The 19,601-nt window shown below is 49.9% G+C and overlaps 1 protein-coding gene across 2 annotated transcripts in view; it reads right to left on the bottom strand.

Annotated features, from left to right (window-relative positions):
- SAG (S-antigen visual arrestin) overlaps window positions 1–17,706 on the bottom strand; it is a 30,378-nt gene extending 12,672 nt beyond the window's left edge. Inside the window, exons 1-9 of one of the 2 annotated variants that reach the window (XM_043877035.1) lie at window positions 17,580–17,706; window positions 13,210–13,270; window positions 10,763–10,807; window positions 8,414–8,607; window positions 7,069–7,128; window positions 5,376–5,452; window positions 4,215–4,350; window positions 3,149–3,233; window positions 1,086–1,158 (exon numbers count right to left, since the gene is read on the bottom strand). In XM_043877035.1, the coding sequence (XP_043732970.1) occupies window positions 1,086–1,158; window positions 3,149–3,233; window positions 4,215–4,350; window positions 5,376–5,452; window positions 7,069–7,128; window positions 8,414–8,607; window positions 10,763–10,807; window positions 13,210–13,270; window positions 17,580–17,642 (794 nt within the window). In that variant the 5' untranslated portion in view covers window positions 17,643–17,706. The remainder of the gene's footprint in view (window positions 1–1,085; window positions 1,159–3,148; window positions 3,234–4,214; window positions 4,351–5,375; window positions 5,453–7,068; window positions 7,129–8,413; window positions 8,608–10,762; window positions 10,808–13,209; window positions 13,271–17,579) is intronic. The other variant, XM_043877036.1, reaches the window with a different exon arrangement.
- Window positions 17,707–19,601: the final 1,895 nt, after the last annotated feature.

The following is a 19,601-nucleotide window of genomic DNA, read 5'->3' as shown; positions in this document are numbered from 1 at the left end:
CCTCACTTTCACTCCCACATTTTTGGACACCGAGGATGGTGTCCAGTTTTCTAGGACTCTGATGTAAAACGAGCTAAAAATAGGACCAGATAATGGGGTATATTAGGGGAAACCTCAGCTGGGGACCATTTCCTCCTATCATTGTTGGGCACATGCCAACAGGTGAGCCAGGAAGACTCCCAGGCACCGGTATGGGCAAGGATGCAGTCTGAAAGTAGAACTGACCCCAGGCTTGGCCCCGTGGAGGCAGTCAGTGGTTCATTTCCTGCCTCTCTCCCCTGAGATGTAAACTCAGGCCAGGTTCTGCTTTAAGTAACAGTTTATCCTGAAGTGGCCTTTTAAATATTATGTAATGTTTTCTTGCTGAATCGGCTGTCTTTCCTCACCCCACCGCCTTCCTCCAACGATGAGAGTATTTTTGTCGTACAATGGGGCTTGGAAAACAGGAAAACACCTTCCCAAATGATCCTTCCTGGGTGGAGGGTTGGTAACCCCCAAAAGCTGTGCGTTAAATGAACCTGAGTGCCTAGCTCAAAGTAAAACCGGTCAGGTCTCTTGCTGCACCGTGAAGAAGCCATCGCAGCGTTCTCGTTTGGGTTTTATTGTTGGTTTGTTTTCCATTTGATTTTTATTCTAATGGAGGGGGAAAAGTCACTCATGACAAGTGGCAGAGTACTGAGATAGCATTCTAATCTCCTCGTCATGGGTACCAGATTTTCAAATTGTGGAGATGATCAAAAGATAGAGAACCCTCATGTGGGCTGACAGGTTATTTGATGATCTGCTCTGGGGGTCAGAAACAGTATCAGATTCCTACCCACTTATTTAAGGATCAATAGAAGGCTCTAGCCCTTCCTGCTGTAATGGTTCAGGCTTCATTTTTCTCCTCCCCATCATTTCCTAGCTGGACCCAGCTCTCAGAACTCTTGTGACTTTGCAGCCCTTGAAGTGAGAAAAGGGGAAGGACGTGGCAAGCTGGGGAGCTGGCTGACCGCTCTACTTCCTTCTGCAGCAATGACCGAAAAGGGGAACTTGACAAAGAAGCCGGAACCGCCCAGGAAATAGAAACCCAACCCGCTACTCACTGTGTTTCCTCCGCAGCCACCGGCTTGATGTAATAATCACTCGAGTAGAGAACCACGTTGGCCACTTGTTCCACTGCAAAGGGAGGTCAGGGTAGGCTGACTCGGTGCGGGGTCCTGCACACCGCCTCCCGGGGCACATGGTTGGCCTTCCCTCTCTAATGGCCATCTGAGTGCACCTCTCAGGCTCAGCTTTAAGGCTGAGATTCCTGTTCTGGCCTCAGGCCAGGCTTCCCAAGTGACGCTAGTGGTAAAGACCCTGCCTGCCAATGCAGGAGACATAAGAGAGGCGGGTTCCATCCCTGGGTCAGAAAGATCCCCTGGAGGAGGGCATGGCAACCCACTCCAGTATTCTTGCCTGGAGAATCATGTAGCACACGATTGATCTGTGGGTGTGGTGTAGTGGATAAGAAGGTGGGCTCTGGGGCCAGACTACCTGGGCTCAAATCCCTGCCTAGCCATCAGCGGTGGGGTAGTTACTGAACTTCCCCGAGCCTCAATTTCACCATCAGCAAAATGGGGGTGATAATCGCATCTAACTTATACAGTTATTGTGATAATTTAAAAAGGTGATATTTATTTATTTTTTTTTGGCTGCATCTTGTAGCATGAATAATTTCTCCAACCAGGGATTGAACCCACATCTCCTGCTGTGGAAGCATGGAGCTTCCTGGCCCACCAGGGAAGCCCTCAAAAAGATGATTTTTAATTTCCATTAAAATCAAATTTGAGAATCAAAAGAAATAATTTGTGTGAACTGGTCAACACAGCGCTTGGCCTATATAAAGTTCTCAATGTCTGCCTTCAGAAATTCAACAGTTTCTTTCAAACATTAGTGGTTTGGATGTTTGGATTCATAAAATTTTGAAAAACAACTTAAAAAATAATTATCAAATGATACTTTCTCCGTCCTGCTGCTTTGTGAAATACCATATGGAACACTACATACAACATACTAAATAAATCACACCAGGTCCTACAGAGACTTAAAGGCATAGAAACTGAACTCACATAAAAACAAAACCTTAATGTAAACATGTATATTAGCATTAAGAAAAATTTAGAATATTTCAGTATAAGTGCATCTGATTCCTGAGCCTTATCTATGATGGACAAGAGGGAGAGAGGAACGTAGTGGATGACACTTAGGTGACCAACTGTCCTGGTCTGCCTGGGACTGGCCTTTGATCCTTGATCCTGGTTAACCCAGGACAGTTGGTCACCCTAACTCTGTCTCAGTCATCAAGGGCCTGAGGGAGATGTGAACGGACAGGTCTTTGGTCCTTGATCCTGGTTAACCCAGGACAGTTGGTCACCCTAACTCTGTCTCAGTCATCAAGGGCCTGAGGGACGATGTGAACGGACAGGTCTCCCTTCCAGGTCATTCTATCACGTCTTTCCACGTCACCCACATGAGACCAAGATCTGGGAGCATCCCCGCTCACTTTGACGCCCTTTGACCTGAGGCAGTGTGCTGGACCAGTGGGACCAGTATGTCAGAGGCCCCTTTCCTGAATATATGGAAGGCTGGGCCATCACATGGCAACACAACAGCAGCAGTGAGAGTGGGGATGACCATTTACAAAGCATGTCCAGGGCGCTCAATCAATAGATCACAAAAAAAAAAAAAAAAAAAAATCCAGGAAGGTAGACCAGGAAGCCCTGCTGTGACTGCCCACTGAATTCTGAGATGATGTGCACAGCACAAGCCCACAAGGGACCCCAGGGTTCCCAGGCCAGGTCCCCCCCACTGCTCTGTGCAGAAAGGAAACCCCTCCCCCTCACCGGACCTGGACCCTCCAGGAAGGCAGGACAAGGAAGGACAGGAAGATGTCCTGTGGGGGAAGTTGTTCCAGGATGGAAGATGGCTCTAAGCTGGGCAGGAGGCTACAGAGAGGACACTAAAGGGACCTCTGCCTCTAAGGTCCTGCTGCCCTGACAATAGAGACAAACGGGAAGTTCCAAGGACCCAGGAGGGCCTGAGAGACCAGAGGAGAGACCCCAGGAAACTTGGCCACTGGGGACTTGGAAGGCTCTGCCATCCAGCTTGGAGCAGAAGGTCCTACCTAGCACTTTAATCTTCTTCACTGTCTTCTCTGTGCTGTTGGTCACGGTCACGGTCACAGGAATGGGCTCCCCGTGGTAATAGATCTGAAGAAGTTAGCAGATGGGGCAGAAAAGGGAAAGAAAACCTGGTCATGTCTTTCTAAATTCATCCCAGTCCTTTAACTGGAGGCAAAGTGGCTGAATTCCCATGCTTTCGAGGAAGACAAGGTGAGGGCATCGTGGCTCCTGTGGGGATATGTCTGGTGCAGGTTCTGCCCTGTGTGTGGGAGCCTGAGGCAATGATGTGGGCTCTGGCCACAACGCCCGAGTCCCGAGAGTCACACAGAGCAGGCCCCGGGGCTCTTGAGTGGGATCATGAAGTTATTTGGGGCAGAATGAGTGAAAAGAGAGGAGAATGTGGTGGGAGGCAGAGGTGGAGCTCATCCAGTGGCGACTCGGTGCTATACCAGATGGGCATGTTGTTGCACACACACACACACACACACGCCTGTACACATACACGCAATGCACACACATGCATAGAAGCGTGCACACATACACACGCACAACACATGTGTGTACAAACACATACACACACATGTGCACGTGCGTGTGAACACACATGTACACAGACATGCACACACACGTGCACACATACGGTCTGCCGGGCTTGTGTCAATGTGTGTGTGACTCTTGTTGACCAGAGGGACCAGAGACAGCCCTAGCCAGCGGTCCTTCACCTTTCTTGGCCATGACATTCACACGTGACACAGCCACCCCCTTACCATTACTGCCCAATTTCAGTTTGAGGGAAGCAAACAATTTGTAACACCCATTGACGCCGCACTAAGAGGCCCCCTGGGGCAGAGATGGGAGGGCAAACCTCCCCCACATTGCTGGGACCCACGATGAGTAAAATGCAGGCCAGTTTGGCCCTATTCTAAGGGTCACCTTCACTGACATCAAGTTACGAAAAAGTCCAGTCATCGTCATAGGTTGGTGTTTACCACTATACCCAAGACTGCCCGCAGCCCACCCCCAGATGAGGGCCTGGGTGGGCTCCTTGCAGGCCGGCTCCGCAGTCACCTCTTTGCTGAGTGAGACGGCGAGGCGCAGGGGCTTGTCTGACATGAAGAACTGCCAGGAGGCCTCGGCTCGGGGCTGGGGACCCATCTCGCGTGGCGCGTGCTGTACCTTCCGGATCAGCAAACGCACGGAGCTCCTGCGGACGAGACGTCACGGACGGTCCCGGGATCAGCACCTGGGCCTCCTCGGGACGGCCCACCAGGTCGCCCCACCACCCCCCACCTCATCCCCAGGCTGGGGTCCCTCGGGGATGCTCCTGATGGATGCAGAAGGACCAGTAGCCAGGTCAGGTCTGGGGGCCGGGGCCTGGCGGGTGGTGTGGACCTGTCCGCCCTCCGAGGGTCCCTCTCACCCTCCATGAGGACCCTGGCTCGGGCTCCTCTCAGGTGCAGCTGTGGTGGGAATGTGTGCCTACATGACATTTCAGAACTCTCTACAAATGTGACAGCTTGTCATTGCCATCTGATACAAGCATCCTCAGGTGTGAATGCTGAGTATGAGGGGGCAAGTGTTGAGGGCACAGTTGGAAACCTCATTCAGGAACAAGAAAAATGAACACCAGGGCCTGGGAGGACAGGAGTCATTGCTTAGTGGGCAGAGTTTCTGTTCAGGGTGATGATGGCATTTGGGATACAGATAGTTTGGGGATATTTCCCAAATGCTATCATCATTTATATACCATTCAGGATAGATATATCATCACATATATATCCCATATGTATTATCATACATATCCCAAATGCTATATATAGAGAGCAGACAGTGTACAGTGGTTATACAAGGTAATGACTATGTTTCATGCCACTGGGCTGTACCCTTGAAAATGGTTAAAATGGTCAACTTCGTGTTATGTATATTTTACCACCACCACAACAAAATGCAAAGGAAGAAGGAAACTCAAGATGGAGGCTTTCAGGAGCTTACACGAGGTTGATAATGCTCCTGTCATTTTCTTCTGCGTTCCCCCTAGATGGTCAGCCATGGACACCCACCCCATGTGTAGATGGTCCCTCCTGATGGTCCTGACCTGGGGAGGCTCCATAACCCACCACACCAGCCATGTGGGAAGAGTCCGTCTCACAAACATAAAGTGAGGGGTGGTTTCTTACCCCCACCCCTTAACTCCAGACCCCTCACCTATTCCCTCAGCCACACTCTTACTTCTTGGGAATTTTGTCCTCTTCCATATCCGTGCTGTGTGTGGCGAATGCTTTGATCTCGAAGTCGACCCCACAGCTCTGCAAGGGGGCAAGAGATGAGACAGGGCTGCGGTCTGCACCTCCCTTCTGGAGCTGGATGGGGTCACAGCTCACTCGGGGGGATGTTTCATGACACTTTCTTTTTCTGTATCAGTCATTTGCTTTTCAGAGCTGCACCAGTCAGACTAGATCTGGGGACATCCCTGGTGGTCCAGTGGCTAAGACTTTGCCTTCCATTGCAGGGGGTACGGGTTCAATCCCTGGTTGGGGAGCTAGGATCCCACATGCCATGGGGCAACTAAGCCCACAGGCCATAACAAAGACCTAGTACAGCTGAAAAATAAAAAATTTTAAAACTGTTGTAACAGATTCAATAAAGACTTTAAAAATGGTTCACATAAAAAAAAAATCTTAAAAAAATAAAGACTAGATCTGGAAGTGTGCTCATGATGAAATAATGGCATTAGCTCAAGGAGAGCGCCCAGCGAAGCCCCAGCAAAGGCCACCAGCCTGCAGGTCGTGCCCCCCCAGCAGCTGCAGAGGGTGAGTCAGGCATCCTGACTGGTCCTCGCCTCCCTCCGCATCTCATGGCGTCCAGCCCACCCCTCGTTCAGTTGTCCTCGGAAGTGGCTGTGCGTGTATGTTACTGATGGTCCACAACCTGCAGCCGGGGGACAGGTGCAATGCTCACAGGGCCCGTGGGGGTCCACGGACGCCCGTGCTGGGGCTCCAATGCCCGACCCCGGTGGGCAACTGCTCTGCGGCTGCAGCCAAGCGTGGCCAGGCTGCCAGGGGACCTGGTACTGGCAGCTCTCCCAACTTCTGAAGAGAAGCTGGAAATGGAAGTTGGAGCAAAGGCTCCTGAATTTTAAATCAACAAAATTAAAAAATCTTGCATGGGTGGAACAAATGCATCTGCCAGCCCCTCTGCCTGCCCCCCACCTGGCCCCAGCATGGTCCCCTGCCCGCCCCCCCAGTTAACCTCCTTCTCTCTTGTGTTAACACGAGGGGGTGGGGATGGGGGCATCACTGTGAGGCTGGGCCCTCCACCAACTAGCTCCCCGCAGGCTGACAATAGCATGTCAGTCACAGTCCTACTGGTCCTGTGAAACTGTGGAATCTCAACAACGCTAAAACCTGGCTTGAAAATAAATACGCATCCGTACCCACCAGCACTTGGAGTTCTTAGCCCGCACCGCTCCACGCCCACCCCATGGCGCTTCCCGCCCAAGCCAAGCTCTCCCACCTGTCCACCTGGGGCACGTGCTGTTCCTTCCTTATGAAACGCTTAGCGCTTCTCTCTATTGATATTGGCCAGCTCCTATGTGTGCTCCTAGACCAGCTAACAAGCTTTCTCAGGAAGGAGAGAGACCATCTGTTTCACTCACAGGGCTGCTCATGGTTAGGAAATGCTCAAGGCAAGTGATAGGCTCATTATACGTTCTCTCTACTTTTGGGTAAGTCTGAACTCTTCCACAGTAAAAGGCTAAAGTATTACACCCTTGCTTGTTAATTGGCTATACCTCAAACAAAATAAAACATTTAAAATTAAAGAATAAATAAATAAAACAGACTGTTTAAAAGAAAAAAAGAGGCTATTTTAAAAAATCCTTTGAAGGAATGAATGAATCCCTGGGATTCATTCTGGAACCAACCTTGCCCACATCTTGCGGAGCTGGCTGCAGCATCACTGAACAGGGCAAGTAGTCAGGAAACTGTGGAAAGAAACAACAGATCATTTCTTTCAGAGAATGTTATTCCACGTGTATTCCACCATGCATGCATGGTCAGTAGTGTCCAACTCTCTGTGACCCCATGGACTGCAGTGCACCAGGCTCTTCTGAACAAGGGATTCCCCAGGCAAGAATACTGGAGTGGGTTGCCATTTCCTCGTCCAGGGGACCTTCCTGACCCTGGGCTTGAACTTGAGTCTCTTGTGTCTCCTGCATTGGCAGGCAGATTCTTTACCACTGGTGCCACCTAGGAAGCCCATATATACATATATATGTATGTATTATATATGTAATGTGTGTATATATATATATATATATGTATATATATACACACACAAAACATAAACCTTACTATTTCAAGCATACAGTTCAGCAGCATTAAGGACATTCACACTGTCCTGCAATGGTCCCCACCATCCATTTCCAGAACTTTTCCGCCATACCAAGCAGAAGCTCTGTACCCATTAAACATCAATTCCCCAGCTCCCTACTCCCCCATGACCTGGAGACCACCCTCCCTACTTTCCGTCTCCACCAGTTTAACTCCTCCAGATCTTCCATGTAAGTGCAATCACACAGCATTGGTCCTTAGGCGACTGGGTTTCTTTCACCTAGCACCACGTTTTCAAGGTTCATTCTTGTCCCAGCCTGTGTCAGAATCTCCTGCCGTTTTAAGCCTGAACCGTATAACTCTGGAGGAATATGTAATCTTAAGACCCACAAACATGCTAGTGAAGAGGGTAGCTACCACCACAGCGAGTCCAGGATGGAGTCATCAGAGGCAGGAACACTGGCCCCAGGGTCCCTGGTTCCACCAGGGATTTCTCTCCCATGACCCCCAGGCTGTGCTCAAGGTTACAGACAGGATCTCATTTCACTAAGATCTCCTGGCTCACGGGGAACTCTTGCCTGCTTAGAAACTCCTCAGGGCCAACTGCGGGGCACGTCTTTCTTTTTATAGACAAGTGCAAGTGAAGGCGTGACACGCACGTATAATTAGGTGGTCGGATGCAGTTTAAATATTTAAACTGTAGGTTGAAACGGTGCCTTCAAAGGCTAGGAGGCTATTTTCAAGGACTTAAAAAAAAAAGACAATGACAGCCCAGGCAGTCTAGAATTTCCTCAGTTCTAGAAGGGTGCAATTTGAAGGCCTGCGCATGTGAAGCCATTACTCTGGACCTGTTCCTTGGCAGCCGGTCACATCACAAGGTGCTGGGGGTGGAAGGAACCAGTGCAGTGGTGGGGGGGGTGCTGCGACGTCACCTACCGTGAGCAGGAAGGGGTAGGTGTTGGCCCCCAGCTTCTTAATCAGGCTCTCCTGCAGCTTCGTGGTGGCGCCTGAGGCCCCCACGGGAGGGAACACCTGGACCTGGGAGAAGTAGAGGTCCCTGCGGAAGCTCAGGCCGATCACGTCGATGTCTTCCTGGCCGTAGCGGAAGGCACACGTCAGAGACACGTACACTGGGAGAGAGACAAGAAGGGTGGGCTTGGCCGGCCGGCCGGTTGGTCGGTCAGCCTGGCACCCCTGCCTGGGCTGACACCGCCTGCCTGCGGGTCTTGGCATTCAGCCTTCAGCATCCTGAGGGGCTGGGACCTGGGGAACTCACCACCCAGCTGGCCCTTCTCTCCCTCTGGCTTATGTTAATTACTCTACAGGGCTGGGTCCGAGGGCAGTGAGGCCCCTAGGAGGGGCCACGTTTTGTCTCCTGACTCTACTGTTTCCCGCACCCTCCCCCCTTTCCCTCTTGATCCACCAGCTCAGGGACCTCAGGAGACCTTTAAACAGGGTGAGGTCACTCGGGGTCTGAGAGCAGGAGGTCTGTCTAGAGTTGAGAGCGAAGGTAAGAAGTAGAGCGGGAACAGCGCTAGGGAGTAAAACTCAAAACTCAGGAATGCTTGATCTGGACGTGGTCGGGAGGGGAGTGAGCCGGGGGGTTAAGGGACCAGACGGAGAGGTGAAACCAAGTCCCAGAGGCAATCTGTCTTTTCACATGGCTCGGAAACTTAATTGAGCTTTCTCTAAATCTTCGGCACTTATGAAAATTCACTGTGGTTAGATGGATGTAAATGGTGCCCCTGGCGGACCAGAGGAATTACATGAGGCTACACATGTCTTGAGTAGGAGAGGGAGAAGAGGGCGACAGAGGATGAGATGGCTGGATGCCATCAGTGATTCAATGAACATGAACTTGAGCAAACCCCAGGAGATAGGGAGGAACAGGAGGCCAGGCATGCTGCAGTCCACGGGGTCGCAAAGAGTCAGACACAACTTGGCTACTGAACAATGACACGTGTTTTGAGGATGGACTGTTTACAGCTGTCGTTAATGTGGTAAATAAAACCACACGAGGTGCCCTGCACTTGAATGGAAAGCACGCCGCCCCTCCCCCTGTCCTCGGGAGCTGTGGGTGGAGGATTTTGTCTGTGTCCACCTCAAGGATAAGTGCCCCTTGGTGCTAAGCTCAGAAGAGTCACTGATCACTTGCTTATCCCTCAGCCGACATTTGTAGGAACAAGGTGCTCAGAGATGACCAGAGATGACCTGGATTTATGCCTGCCTTTCCGGAAAATGCTTTCCTGGCCAAGGTGGTGGGCTTTCAGGGCTGGGACTGGGCTCCTCCTGGTGTAAGAGAGGAGCAGGGCGCTGCCGGAGACAGCAGAGGGGGGGGGGCAGCTGTCAGCCTGTTTCTGCCCTGTCCCCAGGATGCTAGGGCCCTACAACAGACATACTCCAGAGCACATCCAGGGTGACGAACAACTCCTTGTAGGTTGCTGATAGCAACGCCTCTAAGAGGCACGTTTCGAACGGAACTGAGTGATAAATCAGATGGACTCCCATTTAATCGACACAACTGGTATTAGCATCACACTGCTTGCCACACACTTCACAGCAGCCAGAGATCACCGAGCGTGCTGTGCGGCCGTGGTGCAGAACCACCCGTGTGTGCTCAGTCACTTCAGTCCGACTCTGCGACCCCACGGACTGCAGCCTGCCAGGCCCCTCTGTCCGTGGGGATTCTCCAGGCAAGGATACTGGAGTGGGTTGCCATGCCCTCCTCCAGGGGATCTTCCCGACCCAGGGATGGAACCCAGGTCTCTGACGTCTCCTGCATTGGCAGGCGGGTTCTTCACCAGGAGTGCCACCTGGGAAGTCAAGAACCACCCGAGTCAGCATAGAGAAAACTCTGCCTTCCAGCAGCCTCCATTCCTCGCTTTTCAGATAAAGTCAGAAAGGAGCCCTCCTGAGTCTGCCTGGACATGGAACCATAGGACACTGTGGCGAGGGGCATGAGCACGCAGTCTGTGGAGGGGCAGCCCTGGGCTCTGGGCTCCGTCTGCCGTCCCTGATCGGGTCGGCTCGAGCAAGCGGCTTCCCTGAGTCTCCACCTCCTTCTGCCAGATGCGGACAGCGGGCCCTGGTGCGAACAGAGTCCATGTCCCGAGGATCGTACGAGGGAGTGCGGGTCAGAGGCTCTGGCAGCAAGAATGGGTGTGCAAGGGCTTCCCCACCTCTCCTTGCACACACACACACACACACACACACACACACATCCCCTTCCTGCAGAGAGCCGAGACCAGATCGCCGCTCCCTGGAGGGCGGAGGAGCACCCCTCACCTCTCTTGCCCTTCACGAGCTCAGGATCCACCAGCACGACGCCGTCTAAACCAAGAGAGAGAGAACAGTGAGGGTGGAGGATGTGAGAGAAGCGGAGGCTTCCTGAAGAGTGTGTGTGTGTGTGTGTGTGTGTGTGTGTGTGTGCGCGCGCGCTCATATCACATGGAATCCATTTTCGTTAGGGGAATCTTAGAAACGGAAGTAAACAAAGGGAAAAAAGTCACCCCATTTCCACTACCCAGAGACACCCATTGCATGATTTCTCCAGATTAGATGCGTTTATGGAAAAGTTTTTACTAAAAAAAAAAGAGATCCTACTATACTGTTCGGTTTACTGCTTTCCTCACTCAACTGTATATTCCAAACATCTACTCACACACACATACACACACACACACACACACACTCACATAGTGTGTATTAATCATTTAAATTGGAGCAAATGTGTGGCCATTTGCTCCAATGAAGAGATTTGTTATAAATTATTTAGTCAACCTTCTCGTGTTAGGGCATTCAGGATGTTTTTTATTTTCCCCATTACAATTAAACTGCAGTGGACACCCTTGTAGGTAAATCTCTATCCACGGTGGACTTGAATGTGGCTTTTGATAACATTACTGCCAAATGACAGTTCTAGAAAAGCACATTGCTGAGGGACACGCTCATCTTACTGCCTGAATTGCCAGTCTTTTACACTCTTTTTTTTAAAACAACAATTTGAGTTGAAGTAATTATAGATTCACAGGAAGCTGTAAAGATAGCACAGAGGAGTCCCCATGTGTCCTTCATCCAGTGGTTACATCTTAGATAATTGCATACAATCTCAAAACCAGGAAGTCGACATGGGTACAGTGTGTGTATAGTTCTAACTTGTTTCATCAAGTGGAGATTTTGTGTTACCAAGACGGCAATCCCGACACGGAACTGCTCCCTCACCATAACGATCTCCCTCCAGGGCTGTGCCTTTGTAGTCACACCCAACTACCTCCCCCCACCAACCTTAGCCCCCCGAAACCACTATTCAGTTTTCCTTTTCTATAATGTCGCCATCTCTAAGACGTTATATAAATGGAATCGTAAAGCATATGGCCTCTTGAGATTGGCTTTTTCCACTCATCATAGTGCCCTTGACACTTACAAGCTCTAGCATGGGTTGGTAGTTCATTTTTTTTTTTTTTAACTTAAAATTAAGTTAAAAATTAAAAAAAAAAAAATGGTGGTGCATTGTGGCATGTGGGATCTTAATTCCTTGACCAGGGATGGAAACCATTCTCCCTGCAGTGGAAGCCTGAAGTTTTAACCACTGGACCACCAAGGAAGTCCCTGGCAGTTCATTCTTTTCCACTGTCAAGTAGTATCCCAAGGCATGGACATGCCCCAGCGTGTTTAACCTTATTCACCTATTGAAAGACATTTTGGCTCTTCCTAGTTTGGAGCCATTACAGACAAAGTTGCTGTGAACAATCACATACAAGTTTTTGTGTGAACATAATCTTTCATTTCTCTGTGATAAGTGTCCAGGAATGCAAATTGCTGGGTCATATAATAAGTATATATTTAGCTTTTAAAGTAACTGCCAACCTGTTTTCCAGAGTGGCTGGAATTTTACAATTTCCACCAGCAATGCCTGAGTGATCCAGGGTCTCCACATTCTCGCCAGCATTTGGTATTGTCACTGTTTTCAATTTTAGCCGTTCTGACAGGCGTATAATGATATTTCATTGTGGTTTTAATTTGCATTTCCCTAACGACTAATGTTGTTGAACATGTTTCTTTTGTTGTTGTTGAACATTTTTCTGTGTGCTCATGTGCCACTCATATATTTTCTTCAATGAAATGTCTTTTCACTTTGTCTATTTCCTAATTGGATCTTGTTTTCTCTTTAAACTGGTGAGTTTTGAGCTTTCTTTATATACTCCAGAGATGAGTCCTTTGTCTCTCTCACACTCTTTAAAATTGTCTCCAATCAGCCAGTGGCGCCTGGATGATGTTTTAATTTGCCTTTTTTGATTAGATTATTAACAAAGCCAGATTTAAAAAAAAAAAAAACACAAAACTAGTAGGTGTCTGATGACTTAAAGGAAAACCAGCATTAAAATCTCACCCCAGACCTTCCCTGATGGTACAGTGGATAAGAATCTGCCTGCCAATGCAGGGGACCCTGGTTCGATCCCTGGTCCGGGAAGATTCCCACATGCTGGGGAGCAACTAAAGCCCATGTGCCACAACTACTGAGCCTGAAAACTGCAGCTACCGAAGCCCATGTGCCTAGAGCCCGCGCTCCACAACCACAGAAGGACTGAGATGAGAAGCCCACGCACCACAACTGGAGAGGAGTCCTGCTCGCAGAAACTAGAGAACGCCTGTGCAAAGCAACAAAGACCCAGTGCAAGCAAAAAAATACACATATGTAGATTTAGAAAGATCTCACCCCAAAATCGACTTACCCACAGGCTCGACTCGTTCAACGTGGTCTATGTAGTCTCTCTTCCCCAGGTAGATGGTGACCTGTGAGAACAGAGATGGGTGCTCAATGGTCAGAGTACCCGGAGGCAATCATGTGAAAAATCGGCAACAACGGGGACGTTTGCACTCGTTCTGCTCGGCCTCCCTGTCCTCCTCGCGCCCTGCTTGGCCGTAGGCGAGGCCGTGGGCAGAGACAATGGACTGTGGGCAAGCTGTGGTCTTTCCTCAGCCTCCGAAACTGCTCCAAGGAACTCTTTCCAGCTCTTCCGGAAGACCCTGTTCTCCCCGCCTTTTCCCACCGAGCCCAGGTCTGCTGTCAACCAGGCAAACTTGGTGGATTCGTTGCTGATACTTTAGTGGAAAGTGACGCTTATGTGCATGAGGCTCCTGTCAGCTGTTTGCATGTTGAACCTTTCATTTCTAGCTGCGATCGAAAGGTTTCACCTCCTTGTTAGAAGAATTTCTGAACTCAGCTAGAGGCAGATGTTTTGGCGTCCCTGAAATCCTATCGGGTGAGCATCTATACAGATACAGCTCAAGAAGTGGGGAAGGAGTCCTGGCTGGGAAGGGAGAATCAGGTCCCAGCCCTCGTCCTGTCTCTTTCAATGCCCCTGGCAGCAAAGGTCCCTTTACCAACCCCCACTGTGGGAGAGCGTGGGCTGGATTCACCACCGCCACCACCTTAGGCCATGGCAGTGTGACCGTGGTGGTGAGAATTCTCTCCTGCATCTTTCAGCCATCACCGTGTCTAGTGCAGTGTCTGGTACAGGCAGGAATTTAATCGACATTTGCTAAGTGCATCAATGAGTGAATGCATGGACCCTGGCTAGCCCCCTCTTCCCTAAGCCTCTGGAATTCATATGTCTCTTTCCATGGACACTCAAAATAGTTTCTGTTGGCATTAAATCATCTCCTATATCTGCTCCCTTGTAGTGGTTATCCAGGAGGAGTGGATCTCTGTGGCTTCCAGGTTATTTGTGTGATTGATGTTGAAGCACCTGATCATAACCAGGTGCTGGGGGCGGGGTGGGTTATGGTGAAAGGATGCTTTCTGGGTAAAAAAAAAACTCAGCATGTAAAAAGCCCAGAGCCAAGAGAATGCTTCTGGAGCTGCCTATGGTTTCACCTGCAGGTACGTAGCCACCAAATGGAGATGCAAGTGGCCAGAAAGGATCTTACAGGACCAGACCCTGAAGATTCCAGGAGGATGTGGAAGCATTTGAAACAGGATGAAAGGCCTGCAATTAAGGGGTATGTGGTGCTTGCCCTGTACCAGGTACCAAGCTAAGCACACGAAGTACGTTATTTCATTTAATCCTCACAACTACTCTATGAGCTAGGGGTTAAGCCCATTTTATGGAGGAGAACACTGAGGCTCTGGCTGCATTGGCGGCAAAGTGGAGAAGGGGTTGGCGAGAGGAAAGCCAGGTAGGCAGCTGAAAGCGGTCGGGAGGAGGAAGGACTGAGGAGTGAATGGGAGGGGAGAGGGTAGGGGGACAGAATGTCTTCTCCTTTTTCAAGTTATGGCTGTGAAGGAAAGAAAGCTGGAAAGGGGACGGGGTCAAGGGGCTATTGTTGTTCTTGTTCTTGTGTTTAAGATGCATGAGGTGGGTCCTTGTTGTCATGCTCAAGCTGGTACTGGTAGAGAAGGAGAACCTCGGAGGGAGGAGGCTTTGGGATAGGACCCAAAGGAGGTGGTGGGCCATGATCCAGGCTGTAAGTAGCATGAACCTCAGTGGAAGTAACAGCACGTCCTCTGCTGCAATTGCAAGCGGGGGAAGAGACAGGAGCAGGTGGAAAAAGTGGGGTGGACGAGGCAAGGCTCCAGCCGGTCTGCTGCTTACCCATCTGACAGCCACGCACACCATCTTCATGGATAAGTCACCAATCGCGTCCAGGGCCCACCATCCCCAAGTGGTTGTGTTAAGGAGGGTACCCCAGAGGATCGTTCTTTTTTCCCCCAAGTTTTACTGAGATATAATTGACATATTGTTTAAGTTTAAGGTGTACAATATAACGATGTTTGTGTAAATCACAAGCTACAGCCACAAAGCTATAAGCTGAAACTGAAACTCCAATACTTTGGCCACCTGATGCGAACAGCTGACTCATTTGAAAAGACCCTGATGCTGGGAAAGATTGAAGGCAGGAGGAGAAGGGGATGACAGAGGATGAGATGGTTGGATGGCATCACTGACTCACTGGACATGAGTTTGGGTAGGCTCCGAGAGTTGGTGATGGACAGGGAGGCCTGGCGTGCTGCAGTCCACGGGGTCACAAAGAGTCGGACACGACTGAGTGACTGAACTGAACTGAACAGCCACAATAAATTTAGCTAACATCCATCATGAAGGATGATTCTTGAATGGCCTGCTCCCATTCTTTTGGCTCAGGATGGGCTGAAGGTGGGCATGTAGTCAGTTTTGACCAATGAAATAAAGAGAAGTCTGCTGGAGAAATACCTCCTCACCCTTAAGAGACCCCAGGAATCAACAACCTTTTCCTTCTTCTGGAAGGAAGTGAAGGTGAGTCCCCTGAAGCTGGGGCAGCCGTCTTGCCACCAGCCAGAGGATGAAGATCGCAGAAGACGGAGGAGTGGAGAGATTCGGAGAGAAACTGACCCAGGGCCCTGGCACACCATGCCCAAGGCCAGACAACACTTGCAGTGGGAATGAGCCTAATATGGAGAGTCATGGATGAATTATGTTTTCCTCCTACATACAAAAATTCTAAGTTTCCCAGGTCAAAGGAGGTCTAGCAAGGTGGAGTAAGGAAAAAGTGAGAAAGTGATAATACCCAGCAGGAGTGGTTTCTCTCTTCTTTTGCTGGAAGTCAAGATAAAGTTCACTGGAAAGAACCACGTTGGAAGAGAGCTGGGAGGATGAAAGATTGCGGGGTACCTGACTTGTCACCCTGAAGAATCAGGATTGGGTGGAAGTGATGGAGATCCTCAGGGAGGAGAGGAGAGGCGAAGGGGAGAGTGTCTGTGCAGAGCCCGTGAGGCCCAAGAAGATTCAGAGAGTTTCCTTCAGGCCCAGTGTAGGCTTCAGGAGTCATCTGGAAGGATGACCTAGGTCCACATCCTCCAGTACTTATCTACTGGTGGCCACCAACACTTGAAATATGGCCACTCCAAACTGACATGTGCTGTAAATGTATAACACACATCACGTCTCAGAAACTCAGAAAATAAATTTAACATGTCATCAATCTTCATTGGAAGGGCTGAGGCTGAAGCTGAAGCTCCAAAACTTCGGCCACCTGATGCAAAGAGCCGACTCACTGGAAAAGACCCTGATGCTGGGAAAGATCGAAGGCAAATTGAAGAGGGGGTGACAGAGGATGAGATGACTGGATGGTATCATTGACTCAATGGATATGAGTTTGAGCAAACTCTGGGAGATAGTGGAGGACAGGGAAGCCTGGCGTGCTGCAGTCCATGGGGTTGCAAAGAGTCAGATATGACTTGGTGACTGAACAAACAGCAAACAAGTGTTTTCAATACTTTTTTATACCATTTACATGTTGAGTTTTTTGGTTATATTGGGTTAAATAAAATGTAGTATTAAAATGAATTCCCTGTTTCTTCTTACCATTTTAACATGGCTAATAGAAAATTTTAAAATTAGAAGTGCAGCTTGCATTGGATGGCACAGAACTAGACTGTCAGCCCCTCGAGCCATGCAAGGAGACACCATCCACAGAGGCTGTGGGGTGGGCCCTCGATTGGGTCTCCCGGGCCAGGAAGTTCACAGGCACATCTAGACCACCTACCGTCCCCCTGATGGAGCCAACAGTGGCATCACCTCTGCCGGGTATGCAGGGTGCCAGGGTATTGGTGGCCGTGCGGCCACAGTGGGCACTGTGGAGCTTCGGGAGACGCGCCCTTATCCAGTGGTCCTGGAGGCCCATTAGGGCTTGAGAGCTTGGCGCCTGGGGTGGGTGCCAGAAGGTAGAGAATTGCATGACCCAGCATCAGCGCTCTCCCCAGGCAGGTAGGTAAGACAATAGAAAAAGGCCCAAGTAAATGATAGGCGTTACCAAAACAACGTCTGAAATGTAAGTCAAGGGTTCAAGGCTACAAAAAGAAGTAAAATTGGAGGAGAGGGATTGGGGACTGAGAGATCAGGAGAAGATGAAGGGTCCTGGGGCTGAAGTCTTGTTGAGATTGAAGAGAAGTACTATTTCTGAAAGTCATCCCTTTACATCTCATGTATCATCCAGCAGACAGAGATGGATGACACACACATCACTTCCACTGACCTCACAGGGCTTTGATACTGATCCCATCTATTTGAAAAAGCCCGTTAAAAAAATCATCCCTCGAGCCCCTCATGTCTGCCCCACTTACCGATTTGTCACGGGAGATCTTTTTGAAGATAACGTGGTTTGGGGCGGGCTTATGGGCCTGCATATTGGCTGTCACGTTAACTGTCCCTGGCAGCTTCTTCCAGTTTAGGGTGTACGTCAGGTGTTCGAGGGCTGCGGAAAGGTAAAGCCATCCTAAATATAACGTCGAGAACATTCTCAGAATAAAACCTACTCATGAGATACTGCGCATCCATTAGACATTTCCTTCTACCTCGAGATCCACGTTTGACTCAATAAGGCCTTTGTCTGGTTTGTATTTCACTACAGTGAACTGCCTTTTTTTTTTTTTTTTTAAGGTATTTATTTTTTCTTGATAAGCCTCAAACACTTCTTAGTAAGCCTCACCAGCAAACCTCACTTCTTAGTAAACCTCACTTCAGAAAGATTCCCACGAGAAGGTTTTACTTTGAGACTAAGCCTTGGTATCGTCACAGTAAGCCAGATTGATTTTAAAATTCTATCTTGACGATGTATCATGGCAATTAAGGTAGAAAAAGTTCCTGCAAACCACAACCTAACCACTTCATGAATATCATTTTAAAAATCCGTTAAATCCCCTAAAAGTTCTGCTCAGCAATTCACACTAAGCAGAGTTCTCTCTCACCATCCCCAGCTCTACCCACAACAAACAGGCCGTCCGAGCTGTCTGAAATTCAACGCCTTCCGAGTTTCCTTTACAAGCAATGTCCGTGGAAAGTAACTGGGTCAGAATGACTGCACGAAGATGTCAGTTTTCCCGGTCCTGGCTCTTTCCCAGCCTGCCCCGAGGTTCTGAGAAGGCTTTGCTGGAGGGTGGTCACGTACCTCGTGCGACCAGCCTGGAGGGCCCAGGAGGTGGAGAGAGGGTGTGTGTGCCCTTTGGGATGAGGAGACAGCCAGCCCCTGCCCCGTCTACCCAGACAACTCCACACGGGCCCCGGCTGACCGCTCAGGGGGATTTGTAGGGAGCTGGGAGAGGGTGCCCCGCACCCACATCTCAGTGTCTAGAAGCCAAATCCCACTGAAGGAGCAGAGCAGTAACTGGATTAGTGCTGAGGCGGACGAAATGGTAGCTTCAGCAGTTCTCAGCATTAGGCAAGGGCCTCTCGGTCTCTCTCCAGAGGGGCTCACAGTGGGCTCGCAGGAGCCAACCCGCTTGAGCGGGGAAGGGTAGAGGAGGGGAGGGATGACAGCTAGACCAAAGCTACTTTCTATCTTAACCCACTTTGGGTTCTGGAAATAGACTGATTATCCCTTCCTCCCGCTATCACCAGGAGAAGGGATTTTCCAGAGCTCAACCAGCTTGATTAAACTCAGCAGGCAGCTAATGCAACCTTGGGGGTGGGGATAGAGACAGAAAGGTCAAGGAGAAATGTCAACCTCAAGATGAATCCTGGTGTTACGCAAGCCAAACGGGTGCTGTCCTTCTCCTCTACCCCGTGGTCCTATCCATTAGGTCATGGGTCCTGTCAATTTTGCCCCTGGTATCCTCTGAATCGGTCGAGTCCTCCCACCCCCGCAGGGTCCACACCAGCCCCTTGGCTTTCCTGGACAATAATGTCTACTGCTGTCTGACAACATCCTTCCAAGCCCTGAGTAGCCACCCTCCCACTCAGCATCTCACCTTGTTCTCAGTTATAGGCGCAGAACTTTATTTCTGAAAAAATATTTGTTATTTGGCTGCACTGGGTCTTAGCTGTGAGGTCTTCAGTCTTAGTTGTGGCATGTGGGATCTAGTTCCCTGCCCAGGGATCGAACCTGGGCCCCCTGCATTGGGAGGTGGAGTCTTAGCCACTGGACCCCCATGGGAGTCCTAGGCACAGAACGTAAAGTCACACACTCCAGCCTCTGCCCTCCCTTCCCCATCTCCCTGCACTGCACACCCATCATTGCTTCTGCCTGGAATCACCCTCTTCTCCCACGCTCCTTGATTCTTTCCACCCTTCAGACTCCGGCTCAAGAGTCACTTCCTGACCTTTCACCTCCCCCAAGCTGTTGTAAATCTCATTTTTTTTTTTCCTCA

This window comes from Cervus elaphus, chromosome 20 (assembly GCF_910594005.1).
Source record: "Cervus elaphus chromosome 20, mCerEla1.1, whole genome shotgun sequence".
Taxonomy (NCBI): domain Eukaryota; kingdom Metazoa; phylum Chordata; class Mammalia; order Artiodactyla; family Cervidae; genus Cervus; species Cervus elaphus.
Note: the sequence above shows the minus strand (reverse complement) of the source record. Positions and strands in the feature narration are given on the sequence as shown.